Raw genomic sequence first — 16,707 nt, forward strand, 5'->3', positions numbered from 1 at the left:
TCTCCTGCTTTATTAAAGAGAGATATTTTCAAAACAACTTGTGACTTCTGAAGAACGGCTACCGAACATTTCTGGACGTGTGTAATGTTCCAATATTAAAAGCTGTGCTCTGCCGCTCAGTGGCAGCAAGACCTGAGCCAGGGCCCGAGCAGAGCTGCTTGTTCACAGAAACAACATGCAGGGCAGAGGCCCAGCTTGGAAGAACATCTACACACAGGGCAGGAGATGGGAGAGAGAACTTGAAACGAAGAAGGAAGAACGGATGGGCCTTGAAGGCAATCGTTGCTGATGCTACTTTTCCCCAGTGTTTAAAACCATCAAGTAACCAGTGGTAGCTGAAAATAAGTAGGTGGCAAAGACAGAGGATACTTTATGCATACCTAATAATCCAAATTAGAAACGACGGCACTCACATTATCATTTTGAGGTTCCTCTTCTGTAGCAGCTTGGATGCCATAGGCCAAGAAACAAAGAATTGCTCCAATCCACAGCAACATTGAGAACCCCCCAAACAGCTGCCGACAGAACTTGATCCACTCGGGGGTCGTGGGAGGAGGAGTGAGGGCGTTGGGACCGTCTCGGGCCAGGATCTCAGCAGCTCGGGCAGTTGTTAAGCCCTGAGAAATAGAGGAACATAAATAAGACAAACTGCTTCAGGACTTACAAGCTAATATAGCCACCTGACAGCTGGGAAGCTGCAATAAAAGAGTTGAGGAGAAAACTAAATGTCCCAGGGCAATGTAGAAGCTGGAAAATTCTGATGATTCCCCGCCTAACCCCCGCCCACGTCTGCAACGGTTCAGGCAGACAACAGCCCAAGTTTCCTGAGGAACCTACAACACCCAAACTAAAATTCTTTTAAAATTGATCCACGGACAGACTAGAATCTGGTCCGGTCTCTTCCGAGTTTTAGATAAGGGATTCATGCCAAACTGCATTTTTACCAAAAAGATATCAATCTTAACTAATCGATTCAGTTTTGCAAATTAAGAGCTTAAGAGTTTCCTATGTATTGAATCTGTCAGGGAAGGGGGGGGGAATCACTCTTAATATCAAAGGAGGAAAAAAAATATCTGTCAGAATCCAACCTGTTATTGGGTTAACTTGCCAAGCTTCAGTATAGAACTTTATTCTTTGGACAGCAATTAAAATACTTGTCTGGGGCGCAGTGGTTGAGAGCCCGCCTGCCGATGCAGGGGACACGGGTTTGTGGCCCGGTCTGGGAAGATCCCACATGCCGCGGAGCGGCTGGGCCCGTGAGCCATGGCCGTTGAGCCTGCGCTCCGCAACGGGAGAGGCCACAACAGTGAGAGGCCCGCGTACCGAAGAAAAAAAAAAAAAAAAAAAAAAAAAAAAGAACTTGTCTGGCAGGGAAGGGTTCACACATGTGCGTATTTGAGCTAACCCCCCGGACACCTGTCAGTTGAAAAGTATTCACTGGAAGAAGCATCCACTGTACTGAGGCCCTGCTGTTTTCTAATGGGCCTTAAAACCAAGATGCAATGACAGCAGACAAGAGACATGAGGCTCCCGGCCATGAGGGGAAAATGTGATTACTTTCATCATAGGATACCAACTCATAAAAAAGACATAAAACACATTTTTGCCTGAAGTGTGTACATATATTTTGTTTTCATGTTATTTTTAATATTGGAGTTAACTAGGGAGTATAGGGAAAGGGATAAAGAACATGAAATGGTTCAAGGAAAACAAGGACTTATTTAGGACCCTCCCCTGCCTCAAGTTCGTGATGTGGTCCCTGGACAGAATAACCACCACCACCACCAGCCATCTGAGCTGTCTCTACTTGTCGAACACTGAGTCAATCCAGTGCTTCCAATTAATTGTTTAATTCTCACCACAACCCATTTTACAAGTAAGAAAACAGACCCTAAGTAACTCAGGGTCCCAAAGAACATACTTCATAGGAATCTAATGAAAACTTCAGTGAGGTAACCCATGTGATGTGCGCAGAGAGGAACTGCCTCTTAGAGTCAGGCCTCCTCTCAGAGCTTAAGGCCCCCAGACTTCTCAGAACTTCTTGATAATTTATTGAAACAATAGTTACATATTAGCTGGCACTCTAGTCATTCCTCAGACTTTCTAGTGATTGTCTAGAAAATAACAAACTCCACCCCTGCGCCTGACTGTTTACTTTTATATTGTCTGTGGCAAAGTTAATATCAAAATCCCCTCGATAACAAGGATACACAATACATACTTTATTTAAAGGTTTCTTTGAGCTGTTCAAAAAACAAGTTTCAAATAAATGATAGAATAAACCAAAGGCTCTGACAAACAGCAATGAGCTAGCTGATAAAAGTGCAACAATCTGAATCGTTCAAGATTCAACTAGTTGAAATAACTCAATTTAACAAATGTAGAAGAGTAAAGAGAAGATTTGTAATCACAAGGTCAGGGGATGAGCATGGCTTTGGAGCTTTTCAGTTTCAAATCCTGGGACTCCCACCTAGTGGCTGTCACCTGCTATACGATGGGGAAAGTAACATGCACTCCCGAAAAGTTTCAGGGGAAACAAAATAGTAAACAGCATATAAGAGCCCCGGCCCTGGGACTTCCCTGGTGGTCCAGTGGTTAAGACTTGGTCTTCCAATGCAGGGGGTATGGGTTTGAGCTCTGGTCAGAGAGCTAAGATCCTACATGCCTCGCAGCCAAAAAACCAAAACGTAAAACAGAAGCAATGTTGTAACAACAAAAAAAAAGGGTCCAAGCTTTGTGCACGTCATGTAGCAGACACTCAGATGGTGGCTGTCGTTGTTCTCCTTGAGTCCCTAAGGTTAGACCTGTGATACTGGGGAAAACGGGATAGGGAAAAGCAGGATTCTATACAACCAATTAGAACATACTCGGCTCAAGTCCGTTCCGTATTTGCGATGAAGCTCATCAAGGCTAAGTTTATGGTCATCCTAAGGGAAAACAGAAGGAAAAGAATTAATCCCTGTACCGTTAAAACAAACAAACAAAAAGATTTTAAAAAGCATCAATATCATCACTGCTCACTATCATTAGGCTGAGAAGACAAGTTTTTCTTCAGCGCACAAGTTACTATACTTCCACCATTGCTGCCCAATGGCTTGGCAACCATACAGCTACCTACTGAATAGTCTTCACTGGAGAATGGCCCAAGCTGTGTGATGGCAGCCCGACTGTCTGCCACCTATCGTCAGAGAAACCCAACAGTCTTAGAGACCTACGAGACCTCATCTACCTTCTCTAATGACAAGGCAGATTATAGACAGGTTGCATCTGTGGACGCCTCCGCGGCCTGCAGAGGTTGGAAGTTCTCCGTGTTCAGTATGATGCAGAAACACAAACGCAAAGGCCCACGATAATATCATCCACAGTTCCTCTGTGGACCTTTGGTTATGCCGGAGTGTTGAGTAACTTGTCCAACCCTCTAACGGCTTTTATAATGAAATTTTTCCATAGCAACGTCTACAATTCAGTAAAATCTGTACAACTGCTGTAATCTCTTTACTTTGAAAATGAAGCAAGTCTCTGACTGAAGGATGACTGGGGGGAGGGGTACCATAACGCTCAAAGGAGGTAAGACACAATTAATTTTTAAGACGAACAAAGAGCAGCCTTCCTCCTAGTACTTTACCATGGAAACTTCCTTCTTCAGCTCATCCATATCCCTCTCTTTCTTGGCCTTCTTTTTGTCGCCATGCTCTGAAACAGCTGCGGGTTCATATTTATCACGTCCAACCTACAGAGGAATGTGGGAAACGTGTGGTTGTGAATTCAGAACAGCATTTCGAAACTCAAGATTGTGGAGAAAGGATTTTCAGCAGTTTTAGGAGAGCCATCGTTTTGAAGAGTCACTGGGCTAATATCCATGGAAATACATGTTCTAAGGCTGCATACTCAACAGCAGTCTAGGATTAATACTGCCATCATTAGCTCAGGTCAGGCCATCTGCACCCTAGGACATTAAGACCAATGGGAAAGTCCTGTCAGGCCTCAGAATGGCCCTGCCAGTTGCTTCCATTTGGGGTAAATGGGGGGAGAGGGTTGTGCTGTCAACATTTCCATGCCATGGCCCTCCATCTTCCCCACTGAAAGAATGAAACTATCTTCACATCACTAACTTAGAGTACAGTATAGTACTTATGCACCTGGATTCTGAATCAGACAGGTTCATACCCTGGGCTCCACCACTTAATAGCTGTGTGTCCTTGGGCAAGTCACTAATTCTGAAATTCTTCTGTTCTCTTCCCTAGAATGGCGCTAATGGCGCCTACCTCCTTAGAGGTTTGAGAGGATTAACTGATACAGACACCTAAATGCGAATGACTTTTATTATGACGTTTAAATTCTTATCTTTGCAAAGAAGTCATTTCGGATCAACTTTAAATATCTTTAGGGTTTGCCTTAAGAGCACTGACCTTTTCATCTTATTAAAAAAAAGTCAGCCCAAGGATCCTTCAAATTCTTCAAGTGAAAGACAAAAAAAGGGAGTCCCCACCCCAATCTGCAGCCCGAGAATAAAGCCCCCAAATGCAAGTCCCTGGAAATATTTTGACACAACCAGGATGTAGGAAAAGCATGTGCATTATCTCACAGTTCGCAGGATCCACCTACGCCTCTTGAAAACTGGAACAATTTTTAGAGAAAACGTTGATTCCACAGTTTAAATTTAGATTGTTCCACTCCCCCACCTCCTGTTGAAAACGCCTGAGCGCAGCTACACAAAGCCTGAACTTGGTGCTCCCAAGGCTAGTAGTCCCTGGAGAGAAGGCGCCCCTCACTCCAGAGGCCCCCAGCCCACAAACTGATAATATCACCTAAGAAGGGCAAAGAAAGGCAGTTATAGTAGCAATTTTCTTACAATGGATGCTATGCGGTGCTGTCTGTATTCATTTGTGGCTCTCCCTTAATCATTTCTGATTTTCAGGAGTACCTCACCAGCTACTAAAGCAACAAGTAGAAACACTGTCTAGATTAAAATTGTACTGTGCTGAATATAAAATAAATTTAAAAAAATCAAAGCATATAGGTGTCTTTCAGTCATAGCTGATATGGTTGCAAATAAATACAATATTCACTTGAATTTGAAAATACCTTCTTAAGACTCTAAAGAGATCCTGGCCCCAGGTTAGTTAGTGTTGCCAAAACACAGAGACATGTACAGTATTCACGTTGCTCAACTTGTGTGGTCACATTTACAGTGTTCCCTGCCCATTAACTCTTTCAGAGTGTTCTTTAGTTTCTGTATCTTATCTGTTAAGAATGAAGCAAGTCTAAAGATAGTCAACATTCTCCACATTCTCTCCACTACACAGCAACCACACGTTGCTGAGAGCCTCTCTGGGAGAGCTCTGGGGCCAGAGTTAAAATGAAACATCATCACACACACTGGAAGCAAACAGACAAACAAAACAAAGGACGGGGCTCCCACCAGAGAGGAACTAAAGTGGGACTTCCTTCATATATTTAATAAGGAAGCACAATACTTCCTTCATATATTTAATAAGGAAGCACGTCAAAGACATTGACTAGGGATCTCTAAAAGACTCACATGGCCCGTTTGTATTGATTTCTTAAATCCAGTTCACAAATTCTCATTGAGCAAGTTGAGTATCATTAAAACATATCTAATTTCAAGATATGAAAATCAGAGTTAAAAGCCCTCTGCCTCACCATCTGTAGGCTTTGGTTATTCTCCGACTTTCAATATTTTCCACTCCAAAAGAGGGGGAGAGAATTATTGGAGCAGCTAGACCTTGGACATGTTCCAGAGTTTTATCCCCATTTACAAAACAGATCTCCTGCCTGAAGCTTCTCAGTTATCAGTGGTTAAGGTAGCTGGAAATCAAGATTCCCTAATAACCCTCCCCATTCTTCATCCCTTCATGGCATATAAGGGGTGGTGGTTTAAAACAGGATATCTGTGAAAGAGACAGGGGAAGTGCTAACAAGCGATATTTCTTCTCCTTTAAGTTTTAATTGTTTCACTAGGCAATGTCCAGAAGACCAGGCAGCTTATGCAATTCAGTGCTTCCCTACAAGTAAAACAATACTACTAGCTTATCTTGATGGGAACCAAATATTACTCGAGTCCCTACCAATCTCAAATACTAGTTTCAAAGCAGAAAAAAAATCTGTGTATGTGTGTTTGGGGTGGGGTGCAGTGGTGCAGGGTAGGACAGGGAACAACCTAAAATTGGGTAGACAGCATTTTCTTTATTATTTCTTTTAAAAGCATTTGGGAAAAACAAAGGTCATGAAAAGGGGAATGATAATATGGTCTCCCGCATCTACTGCGATGACCTGCCCACTCCTCTGGGCACTGGGCACACAATTCCCACTGTTTCCATTAGGAAATGCAGGTCAGTTCTCCTTCCTCCACGGAAGACAGGCAGTGACCGGGCTCCCTGCAACAGCACCCTTGGGCACCGCTGTGCGGTCTCTGAGAAAGGGGAAGGGTACACAATGGAGGCTCAAGGCCACTGTCATACCACCCCCCCAAAAGGGCCACTTGTGAACATTTGTTTATCCCTTTCTAATTTAGGAAGTGGGAGGTCACAACAAGGGCAGGGGCTTGCCCAGTGTGACACAGCCTAAAATAAAGTGTCATTACTTCACCCTGTGCTTCCTGGGGATTTCATCCTCTCAACGGTTCACTATGAGTTTTGCCACCAGTTGATCTGGGTAGAGGGCAAGGGTGCTCAGGAGATGGAGTGAGAAAATTCTTCACAGGAGGAACCAAGGTTGAAACCTGGAGCAAGGTGCGCTTGTTTATTATTATTATTTTTTTTAGTTGTTTCAAACTAGTTTCTTTAGGGGTTCCATTTTCACTCCTCAATGGATTTTATGCATTTCTCAGATGCTTCTTCACTCATTAGTTCATCTAGTTCTGAAGGGTTACTGAGTGTCACCTTGATCAGCCAACCATCTTCATAACAAGATCTGTTGACAAGCCCTGGATTTTCTGCAAAAGCTTCATTAATTTCAGTTACTTCTCCTGATAGAGGAGAAGAGAGTTCACTAGCAGCTTTTTCACTTTGCAAAGCACCAAACTCCTCATTTGTTCAATTCTGTCCCAGCTTCAGGGAGACTACAGTCAGTAAACATCTCCCAAAGCTTCCTGTGCAAAATTGCTGATTCCCACCATTCTAACACTATTTTCTGTTGTCATCCATTCACGTCTGTCTGTGAATTTACGCACAGAGTGGGGCTGGTGTGCAACGCTGGGAAGGTGCCCACCCTCAGCCACCAGGGCTGAGGCCCCAACGTTCACTTTTTTAAAAACACAGACCAAATCCTTACAATGAGCAAGGCCTGCTAGGGCTGGAGATGCTCCTTCCTCTTCTTCAGTAATTAACAATTTAAAGGGGGTGGCGTGGGAAGCGGATATGACAGGTGCAGAGAAACATCCCCAAAATTTTTACAAAGGCGCACAAAGAAGGTGCAATGAGTTTAGGAGACAAGTTTCCATCCTGGACGTGAGTCACCTGACGTCTTCGTCAGCTGAAGCTGCCCCGAGGCCTTCGGACCCATCTCAACCGGCCCCCATCAGGCCTTAGAGGCTTTCTCAACTGTGCCGTGTGATGTCTGGCCACGGCTCCCACCACATCAGCACAATGCCCTGTGGCCAGCCGGGAGGTCAGAGGTCTTCAGACTTCCGAAACTGCTGCTGATAAAGTCTGGAGGGTACCTGGAAGCAGAGATGTCCACACCCTTTGGACAGGACTATGGATGGTACTTTTAAGTCAGTCCCAAGTCACTGTAGCTCTGCCATGTGCCAGCTATACGACCCTGAACAGTCAGCCTCAGGTTCCTCGTTGCCTAAAATGGGAATAACACTCGGTGTAACTACTAAAGACTCTAGAGAGGCATTCTGATAGATGAATCAAGGGGCTGCCATCAAAGCCAAAGACAAAACACCTAAAAACAGCACTGTTTCCAAAACTGACAAAGCTTTGGACTATCAAGAGGGGCCAGAGGAGGGTAAAAGTAATTGCCCCAAATGCAGCGCATTTCAAAGCTGGCCAAGAGGGTTGTAGAAAGGATACCTCTGAACCCAATTTGGCAAATTCCACCTTAGCAGGAAGTTGGAGGGATGGTCTCCGATCCTCACTGGTTACCTAGAGGCACTGCCTAGTCTGGGCTACATCCTTCCTTTATGTAAAAAGGGGGGCGCGGGTAGGCTTTCCAGTCTCCCCGGGATGATATATGATTAATCATTATCAAATACAAATGTGTATGTGAAGGTACTCTGCAAGGCACTACACAAAGGTTATTATAACTTGGTTTTAATGAACATGTAAATCACTGCCACTCGTCACTTACTATGAAAAGTCTTTATGAATTTAAAAAAAAACACCTCATTTGGGGCATTTTTTATTTCATCGTCAATTGAAACTTATAAAGATATAAGACATGACCAATCGCAGTTCCTCACACCTCCGATGGCTCCTAAATGATTAAGTAGTTTAGTTTATGCACAAGGATTTTCCATCCAGGGAGCTGAGGGTGGAGACGGCTGGGGCTGAAAGAGGGTGGCACTGCAGGGCTCTGCAGCCCAGAGCAGCGTTTAGGGCAGAGAAGGAAGAGGACGTGATCCGAGGGACACCTGGCCTTCACAGTCCTTCTCTCACTCACCTAAACCTGCTGCGAGGTGGGGAATATCAAGTAGCCAGGCCAAAGCAGTGGGTCTCTTTGTGAGCCCAGCTCAGTCCCTCCAAACTTGGGCTGCAGCCCATCAGCCAGCAGGGGGCAAAGAAAACAGCTCCAGTTCTAGCCAGCGGGTTCCCTCAGCCCAAAATGAACAAGACTTAACCTTCCTCCCCAATCTGCCTGCATGTGAAATTTCAACGAGACTGCCAGTCCACCCTACCTGCAATAGTTAGTATACATCCATGATCATTCAAAACGATTCTATGGGGCTTCCCTGGTGGCTCAGTGGTTGAGAGTCCGCCTGCCGATGCAGGGGACACGGGTTCGTGCCCCGGTCCAGGAAGATCCCACATGCTGCGGAGCGGCTGGGCCCGTGAGCCATGGCCGCTGAGCCTGCGCATCTGGAGCCTGTGCTCCGCAACGGGAGAGGCCACAACAGTGAGAGGCCCGCGTACCAAAAAAAAAAACCATTCTAAACATCTAAATAATCAATATACTTTAGATTTATGACCTCTTTAAAAATGTGCTTTTTCAGTTAACTAAAATTAAAAAAACTTGTTTTTTCAATGGGGTTTTCTACCTCTACATTAGGTACCTGGGTAATGAAGAGTTAAAATGTTCTGCCTGTTTCCACCCATTTGCTGCCCTCCTCATGCCTTTTTTCATTTTGTCAGGCCACTCTTTAGCTGGTGCTACTCAAAAGAAGTTGTTGGTTTGAGAGACCCTGGCTTAATAACCAGCACAAGCATTAAAAGGGGACTGAATCAATTTCCAGTAAGTCCTGATCACTCCTCAACTGGTACCTTGAAGCCTAGGGTGGGAAGTAAAACAGCTGCTGGGCTGAAGAGGACAAAGGCAGTGACAGGCCCTAGAGAAATAGGGAAATAGAACTCTCAAGAAATAACTTGAGAGTTCTGCGTATCACGCAATGTTAGGGAGTGAGTGAGTGTTCAGGCTGGGAGACCACCGGCTGCTCACGAATCAGGAACGTCTGGTGGGTCACTAGAGAAATGCCACCTGAGTTGAAACCAATAAAACCAACATGGCACCTTAGCAAGCATCTAAGCATCATGTGGAGGATAAAGGAAGAACACCAGAAGATAACACCCCAAGTGCGTGAGGCCCTGCCCTCACCACGATGACAAACCGGCAGGATAAACCAAGCACTAAGTGTCAACGATCCACAAAACCGTAACACGCTGATCATCAGGCCCCCAAACAATCCAGGTCCCAAAGACAAAAACACAAGCCATCAAGGGTCAACTTTTCAGATCACCAACCAAAAACGTCTACCAGCCGTTACTGGACAGGGTTGGAATAAAACCAGGTACAGAGATAATTAATGCTCAGATATAATCCACTGTAAAGTCACAAAGGAACTAAGGAATGGGGCCCACTGGCCAAAATCCCCTTGGCTCAGGATCCAAATGAAACCAGAGAGAAAAACTGCAGGGTGGGTTGGGGGGTAGAGTGGGGTGCTTCTATTCTCACTGACAGAATCTGCTATCTGAAACATTAGTCAAATAAATGTGAAGAACTGCTTGTGGATTCCTGACGACAGATTTAAACACAACTAAGGAGGTGACTCATAGGCAAAGAACAGTCTCTCTGTGACTACAGCCAAAGAACACACTTCCTCTCACACACATTCGATTCATAGCAACGTGAGAAAGTTCAGACCTGACTTGGTTATGGCTCCTTTTCCAAAAATATATAAACGAAGGAGAGTTTTAAAAAAAGTAGTGGATTTTAAAATTCTCTGTCCTTCACATTATCACTTACTGGACACGTAATTTCAGCGGAATCCAAAATTGGACAGCTCTGGCAGGGATGGGGAAACATTCTGCCCAGTGCTTTGCTGGCCAAAAGCAGCAACTCTGATTACTGTGAGCCCATCTGATCTGACACTCGTGTTTCTTCTTCTGGCCTGCTGGCTGGCAGAGCGCCCTGGGCGTCTAGAAGAAGGTACCACAGCACAAATGTTCACCCTCCTGTCCCTCACAGAGGGCTGAAAAGCCCATTTCATTTCACAAGACTTTGACCAAGACTCTAAAAATGCCTTTTACTTGGAAAGTGAAAGTAAACGAGAACTCGAAGATGCCGTTAATAGCATCCCAGCAGTGTCCAATGACACTTCCCCTCAGCTTCCCTTTGGAGGGTAATTCATAGTATTCAATATTTCCCATTCTTTTCAATCTTCAGTAGTTTTTTTTCAGCTGAAAGAAAAATCATTTTCTAGTTTTGAAAAGACTTAAGACTGACGAACAGCAAAAACCCATAGTTTATGAAGATTAGATCTCTCAACGCCAAATGCTTTAAAATCCCAACAACAGCTGCCGCTCACACTTCCCCTGTACCCTCTCTAAACGGAACACAGGTGACTTTCACTTGGGTGAGTACTCTACCTAAGGGCCAGATGAGAAACTGACACTTCAGGGCTTTAAAAAACTTTGTTTTAAATAAAGAAACTAATTTTACTTACTTTTCCATACAAAATCCTTCGAAAACTATTTTCCTTAAAGCCTCTTTCACTCTTAAGTTTGGATATGCTATGTGAAAGAACATAGCCTGGACTTCGCTGGTGGCGCAGGAGTTAAGAATCCGCCTGGGGACACGGGTTCAAGCCCTGGTCCGGGAAGATCCCACATGCCACGGAGCAACTAAGCCCCATGCACCACAACAACTGAGCCTGTGCTCTATAGAGCCCGCGAGCCACAACTACTGAGCCTGTGCGCCACAACTACTGAAGCCCGCATGCCTAGAGCCCGTGCTCCACAAGAGAAGCCACTGCAGTGAGAAGCCCATGCACTGCAACAAAGAGTAGCCCCCACTCGCCGCAACTAGAGAAAGCCTGCGCGCAGCAACGAAGACCCAATGCAACCTCCCAAAAAAAGGAACATAGCCTGACTGAACAGAAAGTCACTTATCTGTTCATTTGTTGCTAAAATAATCAGAAAACAATGCTTTAGAAGGGTTCTGGGATGGAGAATGGATGGGTACCCAGTCTATTGGGCTTTATAATGTTGAATTCACTTTTTTTTTTTTTTGCGGTACGCGGGCCTCTCACTGTTGTGGCCTCTCCCGTGCTCCGGACGCGCAGGCTCAGCGGCCATGGCTCACGGGCCCAGCTGCTCCGCGGCATGTGGGATCTTCCCGGACCGGGACGCGAACCCGTGTCCCCTGCATCGGCAGGCAGACTCTGAACCACTGAGCCACCAGGGAAGCCCGAATTCACTTTTTTTAAGTGCAATTTAGGAATAACACTTCCAGGGGTCTGGATATTTTAAGTTTTATTCCTCCCCTAAATAAACATTTTACTGGATTTTAAAAAATTCCTCGCCCCCTTTTGGGGACGGGGGTTGTCAGGCTTAGCCTACTCTCAATCTCCTCAGACTTATGATGCAGACCTCCCCCTTTCCTACCCTCCCACCCAAAGGTGAGTCACCAGAGTGTTACAAACTTCCTGGCAGAGAAAACTACAAATTAACAAACAGTAAGTTACCCAAAGAGAATACACCCTCAGAGCAGGGTACAGAAAGGCGAGGGGGGTGGGGGCTGTTCGTCACTTATACACTGAACACTTGACAGGGGCAAACGGTGTGATGCATCCCCAACCTTCTTCTCTGTCCCTAGGGCTAGTTAACCAGTTCCTCCCGTAACCACTCCACTTGCTCGGGCCAGGCCTGGGCAACCTTCCACTCTGAGGACTCTGCCGTGCGATGTTTTCAGTCTAAAGTACTAGCTTTATAGCAGCCAGAGGGAATTTAGTCACACTTTCAAGCTGAGCTCCCAAAGGGCAGCTGATAGTGCTACCGTACAACCAGGATTTCTGCTGACATCTGTATCCCTTGTGCAACCTTCACCTGCACCTTTTCCCAGGCTCCTCTTTAAATCACTACCCATAAACCATGGTTTCTTTTCTAGGTAACTAAGTTAATGTTCAAACGATGGAGAACTGCAGTGAAGGAGCAGGTGACATCTCTCCTCCCCTCATTTTTTGTAAACTTGAGAAAAAAGAAAGTTTCTTGCGTACCTTTGGTGAGCTAAAGGATTGTGGGTGGTAGGCCTAGCTGTGGATTTAAGCCAAGTGACTGGCAGAAACACCCAGTATGAAAAAAAGGACAAAATCCTATTTCATCCAGGAATGATTCAGCAGGAGCTGTTCTTCCATTTCTTTACCAAAAGCTTAGGAGATCGATTTTTAAGGAGAAATAAAATCACCTGAAATATCACCAAAACCTGGGCTCCCAACAGTAATGGGAAGGGGAGGGGAAGAAATTAACAATGACCTTAAAAATTAGCTGCCAGCACTGGCTTCCTAGTTAACCAATTATCAGCAGGGCTTCAGTCACCACTCCACCCACATTCTAATCCCCATGTGGAAAAATCCCAACATTTGAGCATAAAATATCCTTCTGAACATTTGGACTATCACCGTAAGTCATTGGGGACAAAGGGGTAACTTTATCCCAGGGGAATCACCCCCCCCACACACACACACACCACCCCCCTTGTTTAATTTATCAGAGTACCCAAAATACTAACTACAACCCAGCAGATAAGCAGCATATCAGCCTGTGTTAACCAGTTACAATTTAATTTTGTGTTTGCCAGCCACTAGGCATTTTATTAAAAATCCATAAGACATCTAGGTTGAACCTCCACGACCCAGGTATGTTGCTTTCTTTACCACCACTGTGCATGTGTGTGGTTACGAAAGGGACATATAGATCTATGGACATAACTTAGTTATTCAAACATCTCTCTGGTCCATTAATCCAGCCTCACAAACACCCAGTTTCATCTGAAAAATAACTTGAGAGTTCTGCGTATCAGGCAATGTTAAGGAGTGAGTGAGTTTTCAGGCTGGGAGACCACAGGCTGTTCATGAATCAGGAACGTCTGGTGTGTCACTAACCAACCATTTGACCTTGAGCAAATCACTTCACCTTCCTAGGCCCCGGGTACATATCTACGATCTCTACAGCCCCCCAGTCAGTAATGTGAGGCTCAAGAAATAAACTTTTTTTTGAGGGGAAAGAGACAAAGAAATGAGCTTTAAAGAGCTTGTTTACTGGAATGACTTAGGGTTTGATAGTGTGGTACAAGCACGGGCCACTAACCCAGTTTTCATCCTGCAAGTACAGAGGCTGGCACTCAGCTCTTTTCAGCTACTTGACCTGAGCCAGCCCTCCACATTTTGTGCTTTTAGAAGATGCCAGGTGTGCATTCCCACCTCTCCTTACTTTCTCGACCAGGTCCAAGCCTTTCAATGACCTCCTTCAAAATCCATTTAGAGTCCCCAAAGAATGCACCGTCCCTCTTCGCCCATCACTCACTGCACACCGAGGAGCCCTCAGAACCTTCAAAGACCTACTAACCGCCAAGGCACTGAGCAAGCCCTGGACACAATGGAGTGGATTCTCTCCTACCAGTATTCTCTTGACCTGGTCATTTTGTCTCATCAACTTCTTTTGTATAAACTTTTCTCGACTGGACTTTGGCCCCGTTGGGGTCTGCGACCCAGTCTCTTGCCGTGGCTACGGGTTATCACAGCTCCAAGTTACAGAAATGCAGGAACCAGCCGTCGTTCTGGTATCCCCACAGCGCTCGCCTCTCCTGCCCAGGGGACCTCCCTCGTTCCTTCAGGAACACCCCTCTTCCGCAGGTCGGCACTCCTACTGCGTACTGCCCCGACTTCCCGTCCTTTTTCGTGTTTATAGTACCCGGAGACCCTGGTGGATCAGCCTGTGCTCCTTCCTGGATCATCCCTCAAAAAAATCTACACACACCCTCCCCACCATTAAGATAACCATTCCAGTTGCTCCAGCTGCCCCGGGCGCATCCCATGTTTATGGAAAGGGGCCCATTGAAGCTCTCAAAAGTATACCTTAAAGGCCATCCTAGGGCAAAGACACACCCTTTCTGGCACCAGCCTGCCCGACCGGCTCCACAGTAAGGGGAAGCCAGTTTTTTCCTTTAGGGGAGGGCGGCCGCCTCTGCGGGCAACTGGCTAAGACCGAAGCCTCCAGAAGGAGCCTGGGACCCTAAGGCCGCCCCCGCGTCGCAAGCCCTCCAGCGCCGGGCAGGAGCCGCGGCGGGAACGGCAGTCCGGGAAGTGGCCGAGCAGAGCGCCCCAGGATAAGGGGAGGAGCACGCCTTTCCTCGGGGCAAGAAAGGCGGAGAAAAAAGGGAAGGCGAGAGACGCGAGGTGAGGGCGGGCGGAGGGAGGGAGGGAGGGAGGGAAGGAGCGGGTTGGGGATGCCGCCGGCGGCCCGCTCCTTGCCGGGCCGCCCAGCAGCCGTCCTCCCTCCTCCTCCTGGGCCCGCGGCTCCCGAGCGCCGCCTCCAGGAGCCCGGACCCCGGGCGCGCTCGGGCTCGAGGGCCCGCAGCCCCTCTCCAGGGTGTGAGCGCTGCCCGGCGCTGCCGCCCTCCGTCCCCCCAGCGCTCCCTTCCCCCGCCCGCCCCTCATTACTGCGCTTCCTCCATTTCCAAAGTGCGTCGTCTTTTAAGCCTCACCGCTCTGCCAACCCATTCCGCGCCCCGCCGCTTCCTCCTCCTCCGCCTCCCGCTGGCTGTGGTCGCCCTCCTGACTTCCTCCTCTTCCTCCTCCTCCCCTCCAGGGCTCCCCGTGCCCCTCCCCTGGCTCCCCGGACACTCACCCCCTTCCCCATACTGGCGGTGGTCTGTGCCCCGCGCCGGGTCCTGTTGCTTGAGAATCAGAAAGAAACGAAGAGAGCGGCTCCCGGCCGAGCAAGCGCGACCGGGGGAGCGGAGAGAAGGGAGCTAGGGCTGCCGCGGGGCGGGAAGGAGGGAAGACGGCCGGCGGCTCGGGCCGATGCCTTTTCTGCCGCCGCTGCCGGGGCTGCTACCGCTGCTGCTGCCACGTGTCCGCCTCCTCCCGCCGCAGCTCTGCGCCCCAGACCCAGCCGCAGCTCAAGCCCGCGCCTCCTCCTCACTTCCTAAAATATGCAACCTGCGTGCTAGCCCCGCCCACGCCGCGACACGTCACCGTTACCGGAGCAACCTGACACCGGCCGCGGGCCTGGCTCCGCCCCCCCCAAGCCCCACCCCCCAGGCCGGGGCCGCGCCGGCTGCGGCCGGTCCGGGCTCCCGGCAGGAGGGCGCCGGGCCCTGGGGCGCGTGTGCCCACGTCCCGGGAGGCCGCGGCCGCGCCACTCCCGGGCGCGCCGGCTGGCTGGGCAGCGGGAACTCGGCGGCCATGCAGCTCCCGCGCCCCCCTCCCGCCGCCCTGCGTGACGGGCCTGCTTTGGAGGGCACGCAAGGTCCTCGGTGGGTGCGGGGACGTCCACGGAACTGGGTCCCCGAATCTCCGCGGACCCGGGGCAGAAACCTTGCGCGGAGGGGCCTTTCTGGGCATCGGGAAGCTCCTCTGGGATTAAGGGAAGTACCGGGATGGGGGTGAGGGGTCGGATGTGCCTGCAGCCAGCGCCCGCAGGAGGGACTGCGCCCCCCCCTGCGGAGTCCAGGCCCCCGCGCCCACCTGCGATGGCCTCCCCGGCCAGCCTCTTGGTGCCCTCCCGAATGCCTCCCGTGGTCTTGGTATCCCCGTTATCCATATTCCCCCAGGGCCTGAGCTGGCCTTGCCGGAGGTCCCAAGTGCCTTCTCCCTCCTTTGCTTCAAGACCCCCAAATGATAATCCAAAGGGCCTGCTGTGAATTCATTCACGCTACTGTGTGAATGAAAGCTGCTTTTCCAGTTTGGGGATTCATTTTGCGGGGGAGGAATAACTGAAACCTAAGGGAATGCATATCCTTAGCAAAAGGGGCTCCTCCGAGGAGGAGATGTTTGAGGGCCTGTCTCATGCCTCTCCTTGCCCCCAACCTGGCACAGCAGGGCCTTTGGTGCTGTGAGGGACCTGGGCCTGGAGTGTGGTGAGGAGTCCAGGAACCCCCCAGAGGGCCCTGGCCTGGCTGCGCTGTGTGGCTTTCTCCCATTACAGCTTCTGCAGAGGCTGCAATGGCTGAAGGTCTCCTACAGTTAAAAAGCGAAGTATTATTAACAATGTTTTGGGGAAGTCAAGCATACTCTGGGAAAGCACG

At 48.3% G+C, this 16,707-nt stretch overlaps 1 protein-coding gene across 1 annotated transcript in view; it reads right to left on the bottom strand.

Annotated features, from left to right (window-relative positions):
* Window positions 1–15,592, bottom strand: part of ATP1A1 (ATPase Na+/K+ transporting subunit alpha 1) — a 33,115-nt gene extending 17,523 nt beyond the window's left edge. Inside the window, exons 1-4 of the mRNA XM_060139244.1 lie at window positions 15,306–15,592; window positions 3,626–3,730; window positions 2,868–2,927; window positions 414–617 (exon numbers count right to left, since the gene is read on the bottom strand). Of these exons, the coding sequence (XP_059995227.1) occupies window positions 414–617; window positions 2,868–2,927; window positions 3,626–3,730; window positions 15,306–15,317 (381 nt within the window). The 5' untranslated portion in view covers window positions 15,318–15,592. The remainder of the gene's footprint in view (window positions 1–413; window positions 618–2,867; window positions 2,928–3,625; window positions 3,731–15,305) is intronic.
* Window positions 15,593–16,707: the final 1,115 nt, after the last annotated feature.

Source organism: Lagenorhynchus albirostris, chromosome 2, assembly GCF_949774975.1.
Source record: "Lagenorhynchus albirostris chromosome 2, mLagAlb1.1, whole genome shotgun sequence".
NCBI classification, from domain to species: domain Eukaryota; kingdom Metazoa; phylum Chordata; class Mammalia; order Artiodactyla; family Delphinidae; genus Lagenorhynchus; species Lagenorhynchus albirostris.